The 21,689-nt window shown below is 45.9% G+C and overlaps 3 protein-coding genes across 4 annotated transcripts; 1 reads left to right on the top strand and 2 right to left on the bottom strand.

The window, feature by feature from the left end:
• Positions 1 to 3,435: 3,435 nt before the first annotated feature.
• On the top strand, positions 3,436 to 10,789 carry LOC308379398 (CCN family member 1). 2 transcript variants are annotated; one of them, XM_080856521.1, is made up of 5 exons: positions 3,436 to 3,650; positions 4,823 to 5,036; positions 5,839 to 6,267; positions 6,932 to 7,110; positions 8,299 to 10,789. In XM_080856521.1, the coding sequence occupies exons 1-5, from the start codon at positions 3,600 to 3,602 to the stop codon at positions 8,602 to 8,604; spliced, it is 1,179 nt and encodes a 392-aa protein (XP_080712647.1). In that variant the 5' UTR covers positions 3,436 to 3,599; the 3' UTR covers positions 8,605 to 10,789. The 2 variants fall into 2 exon arrangements, with proteins under 2 accessions (XP_080712647.1, XP_080712648.1); XM_080856522.1 differs by lacking the exon at positions 3,436 to 3,650 and adding an exon at positions 4,327 to 4,439.
• A 1,082-nt stretch (positions 10,790 to 11,871) lies between these two features.
• Positions 11,872 to 16,580, bottom strand: ddx39ab (DEAD (Asp-Glu-Ala-Asp) box polypeptide 39Ab). Its single transcript, XM_080856944.1, has 10 exons — positions 16,505 to 16,580; positions 14,807 to 15,015; positions 14,462 to 14,589; positions 14,068 to 14,344; positions 13,720 to 13,838; positions 13,437 to 13,568; positions 13,061 to 13,170; positions 12,812 to 12,956; positions 12,560 to 12,707; positions 11,872 to 12,077 (listed from the first exon to the last, which is right to left on the bottom strand). The coding sequence occupies exons 2-10, from the start codon at positions 15,012 to 15,014 to the stop codon at positions 12,061 to 12,063; spliced, it is 1,284 nt and encodes a 427-aa protein (XP_080713070.1). The 5' UTR covers position 15,015; positions 16,505 to 16,580; the 3' UTR covers positions 11,872 to 12,060.
• A 1,016-nt stretch (positions 16,581 to 17,596) lies between these two features.
• Positions 17,597 to 21,689, bottom strand: LOC308379996 (volume-regulated anion channel subunit LRRC8D; the record flags this gene model as incomplete). The annotated part of the gene is made up of 4 exons (XM_080857274.1): positions 17,597 to 18,715; positions 18,989 to 19,370; positions 20,134 to 20,384; positions 20,730 to 21,689. 4 exons carry the CDS (start codon positions 21,687 to 21,689, stop codon positions 17,597 to 17,599), a joined length of 2,712 nt encoding a protein of 903 aa, XP_080713400.1.

Genomic DNA, 21,689 nt, shown 5'->3' with positions numbered 1-21,689 from the left:
GGGGGGGGGGATAGATGCAGGCGCTCTGGGCCGATAGGCTGGACTGGAGGGTGGGAACTGTGGACTCTGGAGCCTGGAGTAAAGTAGGCCGCTGAGGTACCCTTGGGAGCTGCGCCTTGAGCTGTACTATGGCAGCCATCAGAGGCCCCTCTGTGGGCCAGCATTCAGCACTCGCATCCCCTGGGCATGGACTAATTTGCTGCAAGGCAGCCATAACTAGGGTGGCTGTCTTCCTCCACCACACATAAACGTATATTGATCTGTCAGTGGATGGTTAAAAAAAAACGACTGTTTGTATCTGTGCACTGATTTGTGAGCTCTTTTTCAATCTTTCTTTCCTGTACGCTGCTATTGTACTTCCTCCCCATTCACTCCAAACACCGACCGGAGGATAAGGTAACAGTCACAGACAGATTTTATATCAGAGTTGCACAAAGGTATTTGTCACTGCTGGGGTGTGTTCTTATTGTTGGGTGGTAGGCAGGTGTTATCTGAATCTGAGGGGTGGCAGGGGGTGAGGAAAGTAGGCAGTGGACATTGTACCTTTGACATTCCACATTCATTTGTCCTTCCATTTATAAAATGTGATGAAATATGCACCCCGAAGCCGAGTCTGTGAGTAACTTTGGATTTCAGAAATGAGATGCAATCGATTCTGTAGGGGAGGGCTTTGGAGGGAGGGAGGTATTTTATGTTTGTGAATGTGCATGTAAGTGTGTGAATGTGTGTACTTGCCTTTTGGGTCAATATGTAGAGAGCGTGTATGAGGCGGTAGCTATCTAGGTGTGTGTCTGAGTGCATTTGTGTGTGTGTGTGTGTGTGTGTGTGTGTGTGTGTTTGTGTTCAGGCATGTGCCTGCCCTCTCCATCTCCTCCCTTCTCTTATCCTGCCCAAGTCTGGGTGACTGTGTTTGGGGAGTCAACAGAGAAGTTCCTGTTCTAGGTTAAAAATAACTGTGGGACTTAAATCCCTCTCTATTTCCCTCTTCTCTCCCTCTCTCTCTCATAACTTCATTCTTTTTCTGTTTCCTTTTTCATTTCTTTCTTTCTTGTTTTTTTCTTCTTCCGACTTCTCTCGGTCTCTCTTGACTGTCTGGTTATCCACAGACCTAAACCTCTTGCCAGTGTTTTGTTGACTGATACAATCTTGGACTGGTAGTGCTTGATCTGTGCTTTCACTGTGAATGACCTTATGTAATGGAATGTGCTTTTGCCCCCAAAAGGCGTGGCACAACAGGTGTGTCAAGGGCTTTTAACACCCACCCCCCCCCAATTCTGTTTTCTGTTTCTAGTTTTCTTTGTTCTCTTTTGTCCTTTCTCCCTTTTCACATTCCCCTCTCTGGTAACAGAAAAATATGGAGGTTTCTGCTAACTACCATCGTGGTGCAAGGTGAATAATGGAAGATCTTGTCATGTTTCCACAAAATGACATGACAAAGCCAGTTATTCTCTCTCTCCCTCTCACTCTCTCCTTTGGTCTTTTTCTCTCTCACCGGCATGGTTATTTGGTGTTGTGCCATTCCTCGGTCAGTCTTTCCCCTGGCTCATAGATTTAAGGCCCCCTCCCATCCAATGGCCAGCGCTGCTCTTTCCACAGACTTGTTTTGGAGAGAGTGCGGCATTTGATGTGTTCGTCAGATATGTCCACCCACACCTTTTCCCCACTCGGCGCACGCCCTTTTTTCATTTCCACTAGAGGCTCCTGGATATTGCAAAGGATTTCCACTTGAAAAGCTGCGGAAGCCGTCAAAACAGGCCGGTAGGCTCCGGTCCCCAGGATCTAAGGTGTACCGTCACGTCCAGGAGGCCGAGGCGAAGAGGTCAGATGTCAGTCAAACCGGCGAGGGCCAATGCCAAACTCCTGACCGACAGTGTATGCAGGTGTGCCCACTGTTGAAACTGGGAAACTGATGTAGGGTGAAAGGTGTGTATACATGCCTGTGTGTGTTTGTGTGGTGAGCATGGCGTGGGTGTGCCCAAACTGGAAGGGACATGTTTTTTGATGAGTCACTCATGTCCTTGCATTTTTGGAAAAACAAATCTGGGAATACATGAGGCAGAGTAGTTTGTGTGTGTGTGTGTGTGTGTGTGTGTGTTTGTGTGCGTGTGTGTGTGTGTGTGTGTGTGTGTGTGTGTGTGTGTGTGTGTGTGTGTGTGTGTGTGTGTGTGTGTGTGTCTGTGTGTGTGTCTGTGTGTGTGTGTGTGTGTGTGTGTGTGTGTGTGTGTGTGTGTGTGTGTGTGTGTGTGTGTGTGTGTGTGTGTGTGTGTGTGTGTGTACGTGTGTACGTGTGTACGTGCGTGTGTGAGCATGAGTTCTTATGTTTGCCTATAGGGAGAACTTTTCCTCTTTTGCCCCTACAAGAGAGCATCCTTTCCATGAACCCATTGCGTCAACATATTTTACCGAAAGACCAAGACAGACTGACAGACAGTGATGGGGACACAGCAGACAGGTGTGAATTCATAACCTCTCACTCTGATGAGTGACTGACTGTCTAAGCATGTGTGCGTGAGTGTTTGCTTTGGTTTTGAATTGTTGAGGGGAAATGGTGTGTGTCAGGTACAGTCATTTGGCCAAAGCAGGTGTGCGATCTTGAGTGTTTATTTGGTGCGTGGCAGTTTGTTTGACCCATCACTCTCTGACCTTGCTCACACCTGTTCCAAACTGTAAACAACTGCACTCCTCTCGAGAGGGAAGAGAGACAGCTGGAGGTGAGGAAGACCAGGGGTGAACAGACTGGCACAGTCTAACTGAGCACTGATGATGATGCTATAAAGACCATACATCTGTGGAAAAGGAACTGCATGGGAAAAAAGATGGTGAGAGAAAGATCTGTTTTTGCAGTCATCATCCATATTAATGACAAGTGATCACACAGGAACACATTCAGATTCAGTGCATTGGCAGACAGTGCTGTGGCAGTAGGCTGCTTTATCATTTTCTTTTTTCTCAGGTATTTTTATATTAAGTGGGGGAGGAAATTCCTGGTTGTTTTCTATGGAGGTTCCAGTATTAATGTAGCCTGCACTGGCCAGCTGAGTATATTTATCTTGCCCTTCACAAAGCAGTGGCTGGACAGACATATGTGTATAAAAACGACTTTAAAGCATCAATAATATTTTTATTCAAACATAAATAAATAAACACCAAACGCCAGGTCCTCTTTGGAATGTAGTAATTCTGAATTTTTATGAATGAGTGCATTCATGTGTGACCACGCCCCAAAACCCTGCTAGCCGTTTTGGACATCCAACGCCCGCCCTTCCCCACCCCCTTTGGAATGCCCTGGCTGCACGCCCGCATCTTAATTGGCCAGACGATTCTAGGTAGGCGGAGCTGCAGTAAAAGACATGATCACAATATATAGCAGAGGTCAGAATTTAAATCTGTGAAGTTTCAAGTATTGAGTTGTGCAACGTTCTGTGAGCTGCTACACCTGAAGCTACTGGGCAACGTTTTTCCATTTCTAGTCCTACTGGATTTGTGGATTATTTTACCTCCAGGGATTACAACTATTTTATTTGTATTACTTCTTTCATCATTTTTGCTTTCTCTGAAGAAACGGCTTGAGACATTTGGCCTACATATTCGCTGGCAGAATGAGGACGTCTGTGTGCCTTCTTGCGTTCACTATGGCGATCTTTGCCACGGTGTGTAAATTCTGTCTACAAATGTTTTGCCAATTCTCCGATTTACTGACTGTAAATAGAAACTCTTTTGTAAATGCAGTGGCTGTCGTTGCTCATAGCCCTCCAGAAACAGACTCATGTTTACTTTAATAGCAAATCAGTTCCCATCGTCTTCTGTCGCTCCTTTTCATGTGCACCTGCGATAACAAATGGTGACGCATTGAGTTTTTATTCTTTAAACTATGCTTACATTTGCATCAGCTATTTGCAGTTTCCAGAATGTGCAGTTGATTAGGTGGTTTGGTAAAACTTGTTGAAGTATTTTGAATTCCGCACCTATAAGATCAAAGGATATCACTTATTGATATTTAGATGCGCAAAAGGTTTTGGACTTTTGAATGTTGAATGTCTTACCAGCCACTGGCCTATCCTTTTAACGACCTAATGATTACAATGTTGAAAAGTGACATTCAGCTCTTAAAATAGACAGAGCGTGCTGCGCGGAAACAATTTAGACCCCTCAAATCTCCCTCGAACTGGCTTTGCAGTAGCGGGATGATCCAACTGTGGCGGCTTGCCGACATCCTGTGATCTTAGCGCCATCTGAAACGGGCGGGGAGGAGCTTTGGGGATCCACTGATTTTTGTCTTTCATCCTCTCTCATGTCTCAGATGCAAAAAGCTCACCCAGAGGTTTTGAAAAAACTTGCAAGCTGGGAGGGGGCGCTCACGCAGTACTTCACAAAGGTGGTTTTAAGGACTAGCCAGCAGCGGTTCTCTCTCCTGTGAAAGCTAGACTTTGTGAAAATATGTAAGCCTGACCACCCTCCTATTTGTTTGAATGGATATCTGTTGAATGAATCAGACTTTGAGTCGCTGTGTTAATGAGGATGGCGTTTCAGCTCACATTTCTGGAGAATATGGATCACTCCTAGAGTTGGCAGGGTAACTCAAGCTTGGCTCCCCAACTCCCTAGCTTTATACTTTAAACTTAAAAAGCAGACTTCTATGTGGGAAAGAAATAATACTATTTATGACAGATGGGATTTGCAAAACCTTCCATTGTGAAATGGGGCATCAAAGATGGGATATTATCTCAATAGATTTAAAGGAGGTTTACTGTGTCTCCTACCTTTGATTATGTTTTATACCTCCAGTATAAACCCTCTCTGTCTTGTCCCTGTGCCCCTCCAGGTTCGCGGCGGATGCCCTGCTATGTGTGAGTGTCCAGCAGGACGCCCCTCATGCCCGCCAGGGGTGAGCATGGTGCCAGACGGCTGTGGCTGCTGCAAGGTGTGTGCTGCCCAGCTGAACCAGGACTGCCACGCCATGCAACCCTGCGACCATCACAAGGGCCTGGAGTGTAACTACGGCAATGATGTGGGCAGCACCCATGGCATCTGCAGGGGTGAGCTGAGTACAAGACGAGGACAGGATAGGATTTATTTTGCTGGGGCTTTGAGAACGGCAACAGGCAGAATCCTTGCAAGTGCCCTCATGGGCCTTCACTTAGTGCCAGGTTCAGTCCTAATATAACTGGCTCAGTGTGAGTCTCTCATCCACACGCACATACACTCACAGGCACACACACACACACACACACACACACACACACACACACAAACACACACACCCTCAAACACACACACACACACACACTCACACACTCACACACACACACACACACACACACACACACACACACAAACAGGGCTATATTTATGGAGGTGAGGCCGTTTCTATATAAAGAGGCCTATGTGGATTGATGTAGTGGAGCTTTTTTGAGGAGGTATGGGGTTTGGGAGAGAGTCCCACAGAGGGATTGAAGCAGAGCAACATTGTAAACAAGACAAAATTCCTCTCCGTGTCAAGAAGAGAGGCTCCTTCATAAAATGAGGGATAAGATGTTTCTCTCTTTCATGTACTTAAACCTTTTTACTGGGCTTTTTATCCCCATTTCATTTCTTCAATTCTGCTTTTTTTGTAGTTTTTTTTTTTACATTTAGCAGTATTTCAGTCATCTTGGCTTTCACTTTAGCACCAGAGGTTTTTAATGTTGCAAACGCTGCTGATCAAAGCCACAAGTGGTATATAGTCCGTTAGCGTCTTAGTGAATATCTTATATTACTGCTTGTGAGACATTTTGAAAAGATATTATATTTTTATCAGTAGGAGAAACACATCTGATTCCCCACTCATTTTATTTTCAGCTAAACTGGAGGGCCGATCGTGTGAGTACAACGGACGGATGTACCAGAACGGGGAGAACTTCCGTGCTGGATGCAAGCACCAGTGTACTTGTGTGGACGGAGCCGTGGGCTGCGTGCCCCTCTGCCCCACTCACCTGCCCCTGGCCTCCCCCTCGTGCCCTGCTCCACGCCTCGTCAAGGTGCCTGGGCAGTGCTGCCTGAGCCTGGACTGCCACAAGGGTTCCTCGGTGCTGCCGCCGGTGTTCAGGAAGCCTCAGCCGCCCCCTTATCTCTACCCACACATCCAGCCCTACCCAAAGTCTTACCCGGAGCCCTACCCCAAGCACTACTACAAGCGCTTCCCACTCAAGGCCAAGGACACGCTGAGCAACGAGCTGGTGGAAGAGGGAAAGAAGTGGGACAAACCACGCAGTCACAAGCACCTGGCCGGTAAGAAGGAGAGGGGGTTGAATGGATTAGCGTGGTCGGTGGAGGGGGGTGGGTGTTGACGCCCTGTTGCTTCAGTCTGCCGCCTGTTTCTTTTCCTCTCCAGAGTGTGGCTGTTTGTGCTCGAGCAGAAGGCACAATTGACCCCACTGTGAGCTTGAGTCGTTTCCCATCCGCCACGCTTCTCTTTCTGTGTGACAGTGTTTTAGCCGTACACAGAGTGGTTTCCACTGAATCCTTAGGCACCAGCAACACTCACTCCCTCACACTCTCCCTTTCCCTCTCTCTCCCTCTCTCTCCCTCTCCTTCACACACACACACACACACACACACACACACACATGCTCACATACAGTCACTGCTCTCACACAGCACATACTTCTGTCGACCACCTATTTTCTCCACACTGCAATCACCCACTCTATGCGTCACTGTTGCCAGTTCTGTGAATGGTGCCTGTGTGCTTACTTGCTTACTTACTAATGGGCTCCCTGCGCTTAGCCTATCTTATGCTTGCCCTCTCTCTCTCTCTTTCTCTCTCTCTATCTCTCTCTCTCTCTGTCCCTGTCTTTCTTGTGGGCACGTTCCTGGTGTCACTCAATTGCCCACATATTATCTTCCTCTCTCAACCGCTCACTCCATCACTCTTTCTTCTTCGTTATTCTAGCTTGGAAGCAGGAGGGGAAGCAGTGTGTAGTCCAAACGACGAGCTGGTCCCAGTGCTCTCGCAGCTGTGGGATGGGCGTCTCCTCTCGGGTCACCAACAACAATGCCCAGTGCAAGCTGGTGAAGGAGACCCGCCTGTGCAACATCCGACCATGCAGCTCCATGTCCGTCCCCATCAAGGTAGTGACATGTGCTTATGCGTGTGTGTGTGTGTGTGTGTGTGTGTGTGTGTGTGTGTGTGTGTGTTTGTTTATTTTTGCAGACAGACTGTTTTCAAATGTAGAGCCCCACCCATTCATGCCATCAATGATCTGTGACAGTGTTGTCAGAAGTCGAGAGGAGGGGGGGGACCAATAAAGAGAGAGAGAATCCTTATAGTGAAGACTGCTGGAGACAGAGTTGGCACTGTAGCGCTTGTATCTCTGCTAGTGTCAACAAACTCCTTGAAACTGAAGTGGAAGTGAAGGGACTGAGAGCGGACGGAATTAGCATGTCTTTTGGAAAGGCCAAAAAGCAACACCCTTGCCTGCTCTGTCTGGAATCTGCTTGGCCGGGAAAACCAGACACTCCTAATGAGGCAGGAATTGTGGGTCGATGCAGATAGGCCTAAAGGTGACCCACTGGGGGTTTTACATTGGTATTATTAATATCTCAGAATTCAGAGCTAGCCTCTCTCCAGTTCACTGTCCTTCTGGCTGAGGCCCATTCTATTAGCAGTTGTCACTGTGGGAGCTGATGGGTCATGCAGTTCAAGGTTTGCAAAAGACGCTCTGAGAACATAACAGCCGGACGTTGCGGATGCTGGGGAACAGCTCAGTCCTTTTCATTTCTGTCAGTGTGTACTGAGTAGCAGTGCTGATGTGTCTGATGTGATGCTAAGTGTCTCTCCTAGTTATTTAATAGCTGTACAGCTGTGAGTGTACCACCTGCTGCTCCATATAAGCAAAGTAACAATCCAGTTATGCTCTGTGTTGATGCACCTGTTTCACAGTGTGTGTTAGGGCCTTTCGAGCTGGGCTGGTTGTAATGTAGGGATTAGAAGCCTTTGAGGATTTGGTTTTGGGCTTTCATGCCATACCTCTATGTCAATTTGAGCTTAAATTAGTTCCCATTTTATGAATGTAATCATACTGTAGTGGGAATCTACGTATCAAAGCCAAAAACAATGGTTTAATCCACTGAATGCCGTTGCATTTCAAAGCTAAGTAGTCCTTACATGTCTGCTGAGGTCTTTGTTGTTCAGAAATTCAATACCAAATGTTCCCATCTTAATTAATAGGAGTTAAAGATGATTGTTGCACTTCAGATGTTTTTAACAGTAGTCAGGCAAACAGACATGCCTCTTAAGCCCTCTCCATCTCTCAACAGAAAGGGCGTAAGTGCTCACGCACCCAGAAGGCCCCAGAGCCCCTGCGCCTGCACTACGCTGGCTGCCGGAGCGTCCGTCTCTACCGGCCCAACTACTGCGGAGTGTGTCTGGATGGGCGCTGCTGCTCGCCACGTCGCTCACGCACTGCCTCTGTGCGCTTCTCCTGCCCGGACGGCGACCGCTTTGAGCGGGCCGTCATGTTCGTGCAGTCCTGCAAGTGCAGCGACGAGTGCAGCCACCTCAACGAGGCCGCCCTCCCACCCCAGCGCTGGCTCTACGGTGACACACACAAGTTCATCGACTAGTCCTGCACCTTCACTTTTTTTTAAACCCTTCTCTCTCTCTCTATCGCCCCTTCCTTACCCAGCCAACCTCCCTACACCCTGATAGAGTAGCGGTTCCAAGTGTACTTCCCAAGTAGATGCTAGCCAGAGGCTCAGACGACCTCCACTCCTAAGAGTGTCAAATCCACAGGAGGAAAGGGAGAGTTTTATGTTTTTTTTTTTTTTTTTAAGTTTCATGTCTGATCCTCCCTTTTGCTCGGATATAGTGGATTAGTGCTGGCCTTAGAATAGACACCCGTGTCCAACACGGTTCGATAGGGATCACCACGAGAGCCCCGCGTGTAAATAGCTAGCCGTGGATTCTACGAGCCGCCATTTTGTCTCCCTGAAAAAAGAACAGTGGCAATGCGCTCTGTGACTGAAGTGACATGGAGAGGGAATGTTGCAACTTGGCAGCAAGAAGTGGCGAAAATCCAGAATCTCAGAGGACTTGCAAGCAGCTGCCACAAGATGCCCAGTGAGCTGGTGGAGTGAAAGAATGGGGTTCGCTTCTCATGCTAAATGTGAGCAGGCGGTAAACCCTTCGACGGCAAAGAGTATTTTCATCCAGTGTGGGGAAAAGAAGAGATGTGTGGGATGTGTGAGACTTGTCTCCTAGGGGAGACTAGGGACTTCAAACATGGACGGAGACAGCGAACTTAGACAGCGAAGGGGAAACCAAGATGGATGAGGAGGCGTCCCCCTTTTGTTTTCAAAAAAGCAGTCTCTATTTTGCCTCTTATTTATGCCAGGCTATTTATTTTTTTGACAGATGAAATGACAAGCCTTTTTTAAACAGATGATGAGCCTCTGCTTGGGAAACAGTTTACTGTCAAGAAGCGTAGAGCATTCTTGGACCAGTGGCCTTCTAGTGTTTCCTCGAGAGGAAAGAGGAGGAGGTTAGGATGTGGGCCAACTGGATTGAACCTTCTCTTCTCTTGGACTGGTTGGTCCGAGGCCAGCTCCAAAGCTGGAAGATACCTTCACCTTCAATACCTTCATACACAACTCCATCCCTTTGCACCTCAACAATGGTGCAGTTGGTCTAGAGAGACTTTTGCCAAGATCCAAGGGACCATCTCATGAATCTTGGCACCAACGTCAACTTGGTAGCTGAACAAATTACAATGCTGAGTTTTGGGGGTAGTGAGGAACCCAGCAACCCTCTGGTTTGCTGTAAAAATACATTTTAAAACACCAGCATCAGACATAAACATGTAATTTGTGACTAGCGGGTGGGACTGTTCTGGATTCGATCTGGCCTGTAATCTAGCAACTGATGCAAAAAAATCAAGAGACCTAAACCCTTGTTTGAGTTGCTCGGTGCCTCTTGTGGTCTCCATGTCTGCCATTTGGCAGTGTTAGACAGATGTCGACTGTGACATCATCCTCATTAAAGCCATGGGAGACAACTTAAGACAACAAAGTGATGGTTGAGACTGGCACTATAGGGATATCTCCAACCTCAATACACCCACTCCCCACTTGAGTATCTTTGATTTTAGCCATTAGCAGGCGTTTGCATTGCACACTGGTATCAATCTGTTAGCTGTGTGGTGTATAGTAAGAGAAGCACCAAGTTAATTTCCAGATGAATAGATTAGCATTTCTGCAGCACGGCCCTTTTGAAGACTCGGGTTATACTGCTCTGGTGGGACAGAACTGAGACTGAGAGATGTTCATGCACCTTACCTGCCTTATTTCTGACCACAGACTTTATTAAGGATTAAAAAAAGGCAGCATTTTCATTTAAATATATCTGTGTTACAATGTACAGTATTGTTCAGATGCATCAAGAAGCAAACCATTATGTTCAAAGTACAGAAATTGCAGCTATATTTAACCTTTACCATATGTTATTTTTCTGATCATGTGGGTCTGTAATGTAAGATTTCTTAATAAGGAAATTGAGTGGCATTGTGGAATATCTGGGAGCAAAGAAACACATTTCAATAGAATTAAGACCCATCTATGTTTTTGCGACGATGTTTCTTTTCCTGTGTTGAATTCCAAAATATTTTTTTACTAAATCCATTGTGTTTTCATTTCTCCAATAATCTTAAATCTGACAATTTACGGATGTAGAACATCAATAAAAAAGTCCTTGTCAAGAATACTGGGTTTACATTTCAGTGAAATCAAGGATTAAACATTTGTCTTTGCAAATCATCTGCTTTTAAATAAAAATTAAAACGCTTTTTGATGTCAGTTTTCTTTGACATTGGTATCACATGGATACCCATTTTGTCTTTGGTGATAATCACGGTGTAATTCATTTTAAAACAGCACTTGTAGAGTGACAAGACAAGAGCACCTGTTTGACTATAGATGGGGGGGAGGGCATGACGACAACTATGCTCAGGGAGTTCCAACTCCCCTTTAGGATTCTATATTTAGTGAGGGCTATAACCAGTTCATTCCAATGCAAATGTTCCTTTTTTTATGTAACATAATAAAATATCAGTCAATCATATCAGCATACATGTCACATACTTATCTAGTGCCTGTTGACATCCACTGCACATGTGAGCTCAAGGCAAAGGGGAATGTTAATGTGAAAAGATTCTTAAGGCTTGAACCCCCTGTGATGTTTCCCTGTGAGCACTGACACAGCAAAAGCTCCAAATGAAAATGCGAGTTTGCACTAATTGTTCACTCAAACATGCTTCCAAAAGCCACAGGTCTTTAGACAACCTACCACTTTGCATTAAAATGCAAATGTCATACCGTCCACATCCGCTTTTAAATTATAGAATAAAGAAAGTTGCTTTTAACTTCACTTTTATGGTGAAATTGCACACTGTAGATTTTTTGAAGCAAACTCAACATTAAATCATTTTAAGATGAAGTCTCTAAAACTACAGAAATACAAAATTTATACTTGGAATAGTCAACATAAGACCCAATCAAAGCAACCGTAAGGCATTTTGGCAGAGGTGTTGGTCTATAACTGGCAAGTAAACTTCCTCAAGGCATTCTAAAACCCTTCAAACACCTACAGTTGGCACAGATAAAGCTGACTCGAAATGCTAACTGGTGCCTTTTAAAGTGCTGTAAAAGCTATTTACATTTTTAAAAGGTGATCTGTATTGGACCGCAAAACAAGAGCTTGAAATTAACAATACCATCAAAATAAATTTGATTTAGATGCCAAAAAATATTACCTATAAAAACTGGTTGGAAAAAAAGTTGGTACATAGGTTTACACAAAACACTGGAGAACACAGAAACACTCTGGGAGCCAAGTCATTATGGTGTATAAAAAGTTTTTAATTGCATCAACAGAAAACACAATTGGCACATTTAAAAAATAAAAGCAGTAGAGACCAAATAAAGTTAAAATTGTAGGAACAAAATGAGCTTGATTTAAAAAACAAAAAAACAAAACAAAAACAAGGGCGCGGCAGAGCTGGGAGGACTTCCACCATGCATCAGGACTCATCTGGACTGGTCAACTGCAGAGAAATATAGAGAGAGAGAAGACAACAGAAGGGGAAGACAGGACATGTGGTGAGCGAACAGCTGGACATTCCTGCATTTCAGTGTTGACACGAGATTCAAAGGGCCATCCATCCACAAACATTCTCTGGTTACTGCATGGCCTAGCTCACATGTCACAAACACATTCTACAACAGGCTGATAGGGACAGATATTAGATCAGAAGGCTACCCTCAATGTGTGTTACTGCAAAAACCTTTGAATAACTGATCTGGGGAATTACGCATAGCCAGTCCCATCAAAAACTACATCAGAAGTATACTGCATTGACTTGAATGCTTTCACTTAGTTTGCATCTTGTAAAAATACAGTCAACACTCCAAATGAGAGCAAATTATTTGGAAACAATTTAGAAGGAATCCATAGATGCAGTTGAGCCATGTCATTTTACTTGAATTAGCTGATCTGAACTCTGATTATATACACAACAAAACGTACTGTATGAGGAGATATCAATCTCATCTGGCAGCTCAGCAACGTTGACTTCAAAGCGGTCCTGCACGTCGTTCAGTGTCTTGGCGTCGGTCTCATCAGACACAAAGGTAACAGCCAAGCCCTTCGTGCCAAATCTGCCTGCACGAGCCACCTGGGGGAACGAGGAAAGGTTAAGCTTCAATAGAACCAAAGGCCACCACAGTATGTCATCGTTAAGGGAGGCATGATGCGTAAGGTGGATGCAAGAGGACGTACCCTGTGCAGATAAGTATCAGAGTCCTCTGGCATGTCGTAGTTGAAGACAATGTTAACTCTCTCAATATCCATCCCACGACCAAAAAGGTTGGTGGCCACCAGTATCCGTCTCTGGAAGTCCTTGAACTGCTGGTACCGTGACAGCCTGGGGACAATTGAGTCAATTGTTACCACCGTGAAACACTTCTGCAAAGGTGATAGAGATGTGAGGTCTTAAGTATTGCTAGGGTGTGTTGAGGGCTGACTTACCTCTCAGCCTGGACCATGCTGCTGTGGATGGCGATGGCAGGGAAGTTCTGTTCAACTAGCAGCTGGGCGAGAGCCATGCAGCGCTGCACAGACTTCACAAAGATCACCACCTGCAGGAATGGACAGGTATTACAACACGAGCTTTTCACAAAGCTACAGATCGAAAAACAAGATGCCACAAGGAACGGCAAAATAGAACCAATTACTGCAAATGCTGGGTGTAATAACTGTGCAGCAGAAAACTATATAAACATTTCAAGCCACACTGATGGCGATTCCTCTAAACCAACATTTTTAAAATCAAAATGGCAGTTGAATTTACAGGGAGTTCATGCATGCTTTTCCACAAATTTAGCGGAGAGGTTATCCTTCACACCTGGTTGAACTCTAGCACATCCAGGAGGTCAAAGAGCTTGCGGTTCTTCTCACTGTCCTTCAGCTTGCAATAGTACTGCTGCAGACCGTGCAGAGTCAGCTTGGTCTCATCATCCACAAACACCTCCATGGGCTGAGAAGAGATGAACACCCATTAGACATGCCACCAACAAACAAAAATACAAAAAAGGTGGCTGAATATCCAATGATCCATTATTAACAAATACATCAAAATCCACTAATCTAATTTGGGAAATTTCCCAGCTCAGCACCACATCACTCACATCCTGCATGAACTTGCGGCAGACTGGTCTAATCTCCTTGCTGAGTGTGGCGCTGAACATCATAACCTGCTTCTCATGGGGTGTGAGCCGGAAAATCTCCTGCACATCACGCCTCATGTCTGTTGGGGGATCACAACAAGGGTGGGACAAATATTAAATCCCTCGCCTTTAAAAACACATTAATTTCAGAGCTCATCATTTGCAGTAATTCAAATTGCAGATGGCTACATTCATACAAGGTTTTTTTCTACACATAAAACTCACAAATAGTTACTCCTACATATTTGTGCTACAAATATAAAGTAACTCTTGAAAATACTCAGGGAAGGGGTAGGAAATCCATCTTACCAAGCTGTTCCAACATCTTGTCGCACTCATCTAGGACAAAGTGCTTGACATTCTTCAGGTTGAGGTTCTTGTTTCGAATGAGGGCAAGAGTACGGCCAGGCGTGCCCACCACGATGTGGGGACAGTTCTTCTTGAGAACCTCCTCATCCTTCTTGATAGAGAGGCCACCAAAGAACACAGCGCACTTCACAGTGGACATGTACTTGGAGAAACGCTCATACTCTTTGCTGATCTGGAAAGCCAGCTCACGTGTGTGGCACATCACAAGAACCGACACCTGGAAGAGAAAGGTCCAGATGAGAACAGAAACTCCACCAATTAAGCTTGAGGTCAAGCCATGACAAACAGTATAAGTAAACTAAATAATGGCATGCACAACAATTGTGTTCCTCACCTGTCCATCAACAGGCTCTATCTGCTGTAGCGTAGCAAGAACAAACACGGCAGTCTTTCCCATACCAGACTTGGCCTGGCACAAAATATCCATACCCAGAATGGCCTGTGGGATACACTCGTGTTGAACTGAAAGAGAACAGAATGTCAATGCTTAATGAGTATCCAGAAAAACAACACCACAAAAAACACCAGTCCACCTCAAAGTGCAATCCCACTGATCAATGTCTCTTGCAGGAAAAAATAAATACATTTAATGAATATTGAAACTACAGTCTGAATACACCCAGACACTAAGCACTCCCAGGTTGGTCCACTACAGATTGCTTCCTGCTTTTTTTTTTACCTTCAGACGGATGCTCAAAACCGCAGTCCACGATGGCCCGGAGCAGCTCAGGCTTGAGGAGAAAGTCCCTGAAGCCAGAGCTGTGGATGGAGACGTAGGAGCCCTTCACCTCCTTCTTGCCAGCAGGTGCAGTGGCCTCTGGGGCGACCTGCTGCTCCTCATCATCCTCATAGTCGAGCAGCTCGTTGTCAACATCATTCTCAGCCATGCTACAAACACAGATGAGAGAGGACAATTGGTAAGACAATTTTTCCCCAAAAAATATAGACTTCATTGTCATACCAAAAGTTTATTGGTGTCTGTTATCAGTAGTATTTGTGTAATGCCTGTTGGGAAACCATCAATCAGAAAAAAGGGAGCAGCATTAAAACTTATACTTCATACAGTATGTTGTACATATAGTTAAATGAAAAGTATTTAAAAAAAAACATTGCCAAAATATCTGTAAAGAAGCTGTAGATTATTTGAACAAGGACGGTTTAAAATAAAAGTTGGCACTCAGGATTCTGTATGCATTTCTGTAGAATTCAATCACTCACATGGCCTAAGTTAAGCCTAACTAAACTGTACACATACACTGGACAAACTTGTTCTGGTCAACAAACAAGTTAAATGCTAAGGGTCAAAATATTCACCCAGGTAAAGCACTTTGCTATATTAAAATGCCGTTTTGCAGGAGTCTTGTGGGTGGAGCGTCAGGCACTCACCTGGGGCACGTTCAATCTGAAAACAGTGCGTACCGAAACCGACGAGTTTTCTTGACACGGTCTGGAACGGGGTTTTAAGTACGTTTTGTCTCGTTCAGTGGCTGTGCCATAAGTGTTAGCCTATCAGCAGCGACGTGTTTATAAACCCCGCTGTATTAAAAAGTGCGCAGATTGCATCCAACTATAGTCTTTTACAAATACAAGAATACTCATCAGATTAAATCATGCTGGTTTCGGAAAACAACAACCCTCTAAGCTGTTCTTGCATAACACGACAGGGTGCTCAATGCACCATCGTTTCGTTGAATAATCGTTTTGAAGAGGCTGAACGCAGCCCTAATGTAGCCTCACTGCACGCACCCCGCGTTAATGTGAGCTATGCTAACTACGGCTAATCAAGCTAAGCTACGTAGTAAGCTAACCGTGTTAGCAGAACGAGCTCTAAGCCATACACGACTACTACAAATTTCGTGTTGATTTCAATCGGTTACTTCAAGTCTAAATAAATCTTGCGTGTACCAACTTCTCGAGGGAAAGACGAATTTGTTAACCATAAATGTACATTTTTGCGTGTCTGGCCTTTCGGATTTAACGTTACGGGGACAATGGACGCTGCAACGTCCCTTGTTACCCACACGGGTGATTAGCTATGTCTGACTGTTTTCAAAAGTTCATCTCATCTCAAAATCACAAAGGGGGTGAACGATAAAAAACGCATTTGAGCTCGAGGTCAGTGAACGAATTAATTAAGAATGAATAAATCCGCCACCTCGATACCTGAGAATTAACAACACTATGCCATCTAGTTAACCATAGACGTAGCTAGCAGACTAATGTTACACAACGAGCTAACCAGCGATCGATTTTCTAGTGTGTGCTGGCTAATAACTACTACTTCACTTTAAGTCCTTGATATCGATTTAAACAGTGAACAGTAGGTATGCAAACAACATCGAACAATGAGAGTAAATTAATAAGCAACAATTCTTACCTTGCAGGGACCTTAAACTTCTCAAGACTGCGTAACGAGACTGACTCAATGAATCAATGCCTCATGTGCAAGCGGTAGGCCTATACCACCTCCAGGAAGTACCGCCCCCATGACACACAGAAACGCTATTGGTTGTTCCAGACGCTCGTCTTAACCGAACTGTTCAAGAGGTCTTTAGTGAATGCATGCCTTCACGTATACTGTTTTCTGCTCTATCTGTTTTTTAATATTAAGGTAAATTACATTTCACTGATTTCAGATAGTTCAAAGCATCTATAAACGCATATAATCCAAGACAGAATATTGACTCTATCGGTTATTTGTTGTCTCTAGCTATTATGTTTAATATTTCGACAGAGAATGAAAATATCACAAAGAATATCTTTACAGGCATAATCAGGCTTCAGAAAGTTTTTATTCAGTGGCATGATCCCTAAACCGAATGGTCACTCATGGGTTGCTGCTTAAAACAAAAGGCTGCATGACTTTGCTTTTAGAAAACATACATTTTTGAAGATGCTTCTTGTCATTACATCTGCTTGGCTTGTGAACCTTCATGTGCATTTTGTTTGGCGTTTTGCTATGTAAGACATACAATTACCCCTTACCATTTATGTTACCAGATAATTAGGAGTAGTTCTTTTGAGTTTTGGAATTGATATTAAAGTGACAGGGACACAAGTAAAACAAAACCATATGAAGCACTATACAAGCTCTAAAATCTTATTTTAAAATGTATATGGCCAAGCAAGAAGCATTATTAATATTGGTTTACAAATTTCCCACAAAAATCATCCATAGGGGTGTCAATCAACTGTGTTAGTAGCAATAACACTGTGAATTTTTAGATTTAGTTACATTTTTTTTTAGATTACGCCTATATAAGTCTGATTTACAAAATAATTCTGATTTTAAAGATTTTTTTCAGAGCAGTAGGCAACCTTTATGAAGTTGTGTTGCCCTGTTCTAGAACAAGAACTAACACGTTAAGTAAATTAAGTAAATTGTGCCGTAACTTTGCTGTTATTCAGCCCTTCTCAGTGCCTATGACCAAATCAAATTTAGACATGTTTCTGAAGCCACTGATTGTATTTAAATCCGGGACTCAGCAGCCAAGAGAAAACTCCAGTGGCTAGTGGAGAAAGTGGGGAAGCTGTCAGACTCTGGGCGGGAGGGCGGCTCAGAAGAAGAGGTGGAGGATGGGCGGGGCTGTGTCAGGAGGTCCCGGACCTGACGAGGTAGTGAGTGAAGCAGCCAGTTCTCCACCAGGAGGCCGCTCCCACGTAGCCCAGTGCAGCAGCCCAGTTCTGCAGGAAGCTGCTCCAGACTGTTCCCTCTCAGATCTAGCAGTGAGAGCTGGCTTAGAGAGCCAAGGTTTGGAGGGAGAGAGCCCAGGGAGTTGTAGCTCACGTTCAGGTTGCGAAGCTCGAGGCAGTTTGTGCAGAGCTCCACCGGGAGACTCTCCAGCCTGTTTCCGCTCAGATCAAGCTCCAGAAGCAGCGCCAGTGCTCCCACCTCTACCGGAAGGACTTCAAGCAGGTTGCCTGCCAGGTAGAGTCGCCGTAGCCTGTGGAGGGTGAAGAGAGCTGGGGGCAGGCTCTGCAGCTCATTGTGGGCCAGGTCCAGAAGCTCCAGACGTCGCAGAACCCCGACACTGGACGGCAGGGCCAGGACACGGTTGTGAGCCAGACGCAAGCTGGAGAGACGCCGCAGGTGCTGGAGGCTCAGCAGCTCCTCCAGGGTGCGCAGGCAGTTGTGCTGCAGGTCGAGACTACGGAGGCCTGTGAGGGCCAAAAGTGCAGAGGGCAGGCGTTCCAGCTGGCAGCCCTGAAGCTGCAGCTCAGTAAGGCCCACCACCCGCCGCAGCCCTGTGAGCACCAGAAGCCTTGCGCCTTCATTGTGGATTTCCAGACGCATAAGACTGCCCGCCACCTCTCCCAACTCTGCCGGTATGCGTTGCAATGAGTCACGGAGCGAAAGCATGCGGAGGTGGCGGAGCTGGCGCAAGTTCCCAACCGCCCAGCCGCGACCCACTCCACTCTCGCAGCCCAAGTGTCCAGTCATGTGCAACTCCTGTAGTCCGCGAAGGGAGTATACCCAACAGGGAATGTCTGTGGCCTGGATGAAGGTGAGGTGAAGGACCTCCAGGCGCTCCTGCAGACACAGGAGAGCTCCGGGCTCCACTGCAGCTGTGCAGTGATACAGATGCAGCTCCCTGTGAGTCAAATTTAAAATGGCAAGCTCAGCACTAAATAGCATTGAATGCAATAAAACGAAATAGTTGTCTTGTCAACAGATGTAGAAATTTGCCAGTGGTTTCACAGATTGGTTAAAAGCCACAATAAATTACAGTGAATAAGGCGGACTGAGGTTATAGGAGTTTAGTCATGTTATTACAATGAATAACCTTCTACATTATTATACATTGTATGTTATATGATGTATATATCTGCATCGACCTGGTTGAACGGTGCCTGAATCTACTTGCCTGAGGGATGTCATGTTGGAAATCTGTGCAGAGAGCTTGGCATCAGTGATGAGCTCCAGCTTTAGCACCTCCAGCTGGCTGAGGGTGAAGAGGGCAGGGGGCAGGCTGGATAGAGCCACCAGCTGAAGCTGTGTGCGGCCCTGGGGGTCACAGGTAGTCATGCCGCGTAGGCGCTCCACTCCCCAGCGCCGCTCGAGATTCTCCTCCAACAGCCGCGTCTCACTGACTGGGGACAGGAAGACAGAGAGGCGGTGTGCCAGTAAAGGGTCATACTGGTCTGCCATGTGAAGCAGGAACGCCAGGTCGTTGCATAAGTCTGGAACATCCAGCATAGAACCCGTCTCATGTAAGCACTGAAAGGAATACTTCCTCAAGGACCTTTGGAGCATAAGCACAACAGTTGGGACAAGGTTATGAGGCCCTTGGTAAAGGTGGTAAAAAGATTTCATCAGGATATTAGTGATGTTAGAACTTTACAAAGAGGAGAATGGGAAGTTTAGCCTTAATGCCAGCTTATCTCAGATAGCTAGCCTGATTTGTTTTCCTTTACGCCAAGATACTGTATCACAACTGGATGAGAATAAAATGTCCTTATAAAAGACAAATAAATAGAGAATAGAATTGACCAGGCTGGATAGGTCTACACAGAATATTGCATTGTTTGTATAGCAGAACCATAAGTGCCTTGGAAGCCTAAGAGTTCATGGGCTATTGCAGTACATCCCTTTATGGCAGCTTAAGCATACAATAAAGGCATGCCTCTTGCCTTTATGCTCTGACAGCAGGTAAAATAGTCATGCTAATGCATTCCTTGACAGCATAACAAAAAAAGTTTGTGAGAGCCGTGTTGGTGGTACAAGTCTCTCCCAAACCCCCTTAAACAGCACACTATAAACTACAAAGCCAGTAAAGCTGATTAGGAGGCCACTTTCCCATTTCCAGGACAGTTAGGCCCAACCACGCAAATTATACACCACAGAGTTAGAACCACGAAACAAACAGATGGTTTAGTGCATTCACAAAAGCACACTAGGCCAGCACCATCCAGAGGAGATCTGTGATAGCAATCACACCACTCACTCATGAGGACAGACATATGAACACAGTCCTCCCGCTTGCCCTTCCGCGTTCACCGCCGTACTTGTGCCAGATCCAGCTGAGAGTGTACAGGCCTAGCAGGCCAAAAAGGCCCACGAGGCACAGGTAGACCACCAGCAACTTGTGTAGGACAGAGGCCAGGGCGTGAGTGCACTCGAAGTCTTGGTAGCCAGTCAGGGCGTGGGTCAAGGGCTGGCAGATGTGGTTGAAAGAGATGGATCCCAGCAGTGGTGTGGTGTAGCTCACGATAAGAACAACCTTCAGGACCTTGAATATTGTTTGAGCCAAGTAAACCTGTGGAAAAGACACCATGGAAACCCCTTTTAAAGGCTGCACACATTTACAGATTTATTCTCATCCACTACAGTGATAAGGTATCATCAAACAGTCTTGTTTCCCTTTGAGTGGAAGAGTATGACATAACATTGATGCATACGTGTTTTCATTTATATATAGATATATAAGATATATCAAGTGATAACGCAGTAGTATACAAAATGTGGAAACCATTGCAGATAATCACCAATCAGTACTATTACCATCACTAGGATTTCCACATTTTGCAATCACATGAAAAATGTTATCATACCAAGTCAGTCCATGTAGTCTGTTTGGAAAAATGCTGGATTCTACTCTGACCTTGTAGATAATGTCAGAACTCTCACAGTGGGCCCGGAACCGCCTCACTCTCTCAAACAGCGCCCGTGCCTGCTCCCCATCACTGCGGTCAAGACTAGCTGTCGGCCTCGTCGCATCTGGGATGACACGGGACAGCTGTGGCTGGGGAGAGCCTGTCTCGGTGAAGGACAGAGAAGACAGCGAGGAGGTGCGTGAGAGCATGGAGGGGCAAGGTGAGGGAGGGGCTGCGGTGGACGCACTGTCCGACCTCACCAGCAGGGGGCTGTCTGTACCAGAGTCTAGGCTGGACTGTCTGGTAAGGGAGGCAGGATGGACTGGGTGTGGCAGGTGGACCTGCAGCCTTTCCCCCTCCTTCTCCTCCTCTGTGGCTCGACACTGGCCGCTGTCTAGCCGTGCGGTGTGTGAGAGTGCGCGGGAGGTCCAGGGTGACTCGCAGCACTTGGCCAGGATGGTCAGGAAGTGCTCAATGCGGGATGAGGTGAGTGGGAAGTGGAACCAAAAGCAGCCGCTGGCCAGCAGCATCAGTGACTGCAGCAGCGCCACATATGGGGAGAAGCGGGAGAACCAGGGCAGTGCCTCATGATAGCACACCTGGCTGACATAGATGTATTGCTGGTAGTCCATGTTGGTGCGGCGACCTCGGGCTGAACTCTTGGCACCAGACGAGGAAAGGTGAGAGGGGAAGAGGGGCTCGGGGGTGGGGGCTGGTGGGGTTAGGGTAATGTGGGCACCCTCAGGGGAGAGGTCTTCAGAAGCCAGGCTCTGGTTGATCGATGATGAGATGGGATGGATGGGTAGGCAAACCACCCGGTCTCGAGAGAGAAGCAGGGTGCCGGCAAGCACTGAAACCATGAGCATGAGAACCACCAGGTAATCCATGAACACCTCCCACCAGGGCTTCAGCAGCTTGTAGCTGCTCTGCCGCTCGTTCAGAGAGGCCAGCTCAGACAGGGTAAACAT

The sequence above is a fragment of the Sprattus sprattus genome (genome assembly GCF_963457725.1).
Source record: "Sprattus sprattus genome assembly, chromosome: 18".
In the NCBI taxonomy this organism is placed as follows: Eukaryota; Metazoa; Chordata; class Actinopteri; order Clupeiformes; family Clupeidae; genus Sprattus; species Sprattus sprattus.
The sequence above is the reverse complement of the archived record's forward strand: the minus strand, read 5'-3'. Positions and strand labels throughout refer to the sequence as shown.

Coding starts and splice junctions, on each gene's coding strand:
- LOC308379398 (XM_080856521.1), top strand. CDS start 3,600: ATGAGGACGTCTGTGTGCCTTCTTGCGTTCACTATGGCGATCTTTGCC. Junction 3,651..4,822: donor CTATGGCGATCTTTGCCACG/GTGTGTAAATTC, acceptor GTGCCCCTCCAG/GTTCGCGGCGGATGCCCTGC. Junction 6,268..6,931: donor CAGTCACAAGCACCTGGCCG/GTAAGAAGGAGA, acceptor TCGTTATTCTAG/CTTGGAAGCAGGAGGGGAAG.
- ddx39ab (XM_080856944.1), bottom strand. CDS start 15,014: ATGGCTGAGAATGATGTTGACAACGAGCTGCTCGACTATGAGGATGAT. Junction 13,569..13,719: donor GCCGCAAGTTCATGCAGGAT/GTGAGTGATGTG, acceptor ATCTCTTCTCAG/CCCATGGAGGTGTTTGTGGA. Junction 12,957..13,060: donor AGCATGGTCCAGGCTGAGAG/GTAAGTCAGCCC, acceptor AATTGTCCCCAG/GCTGTCACGGTACCAGCAGT.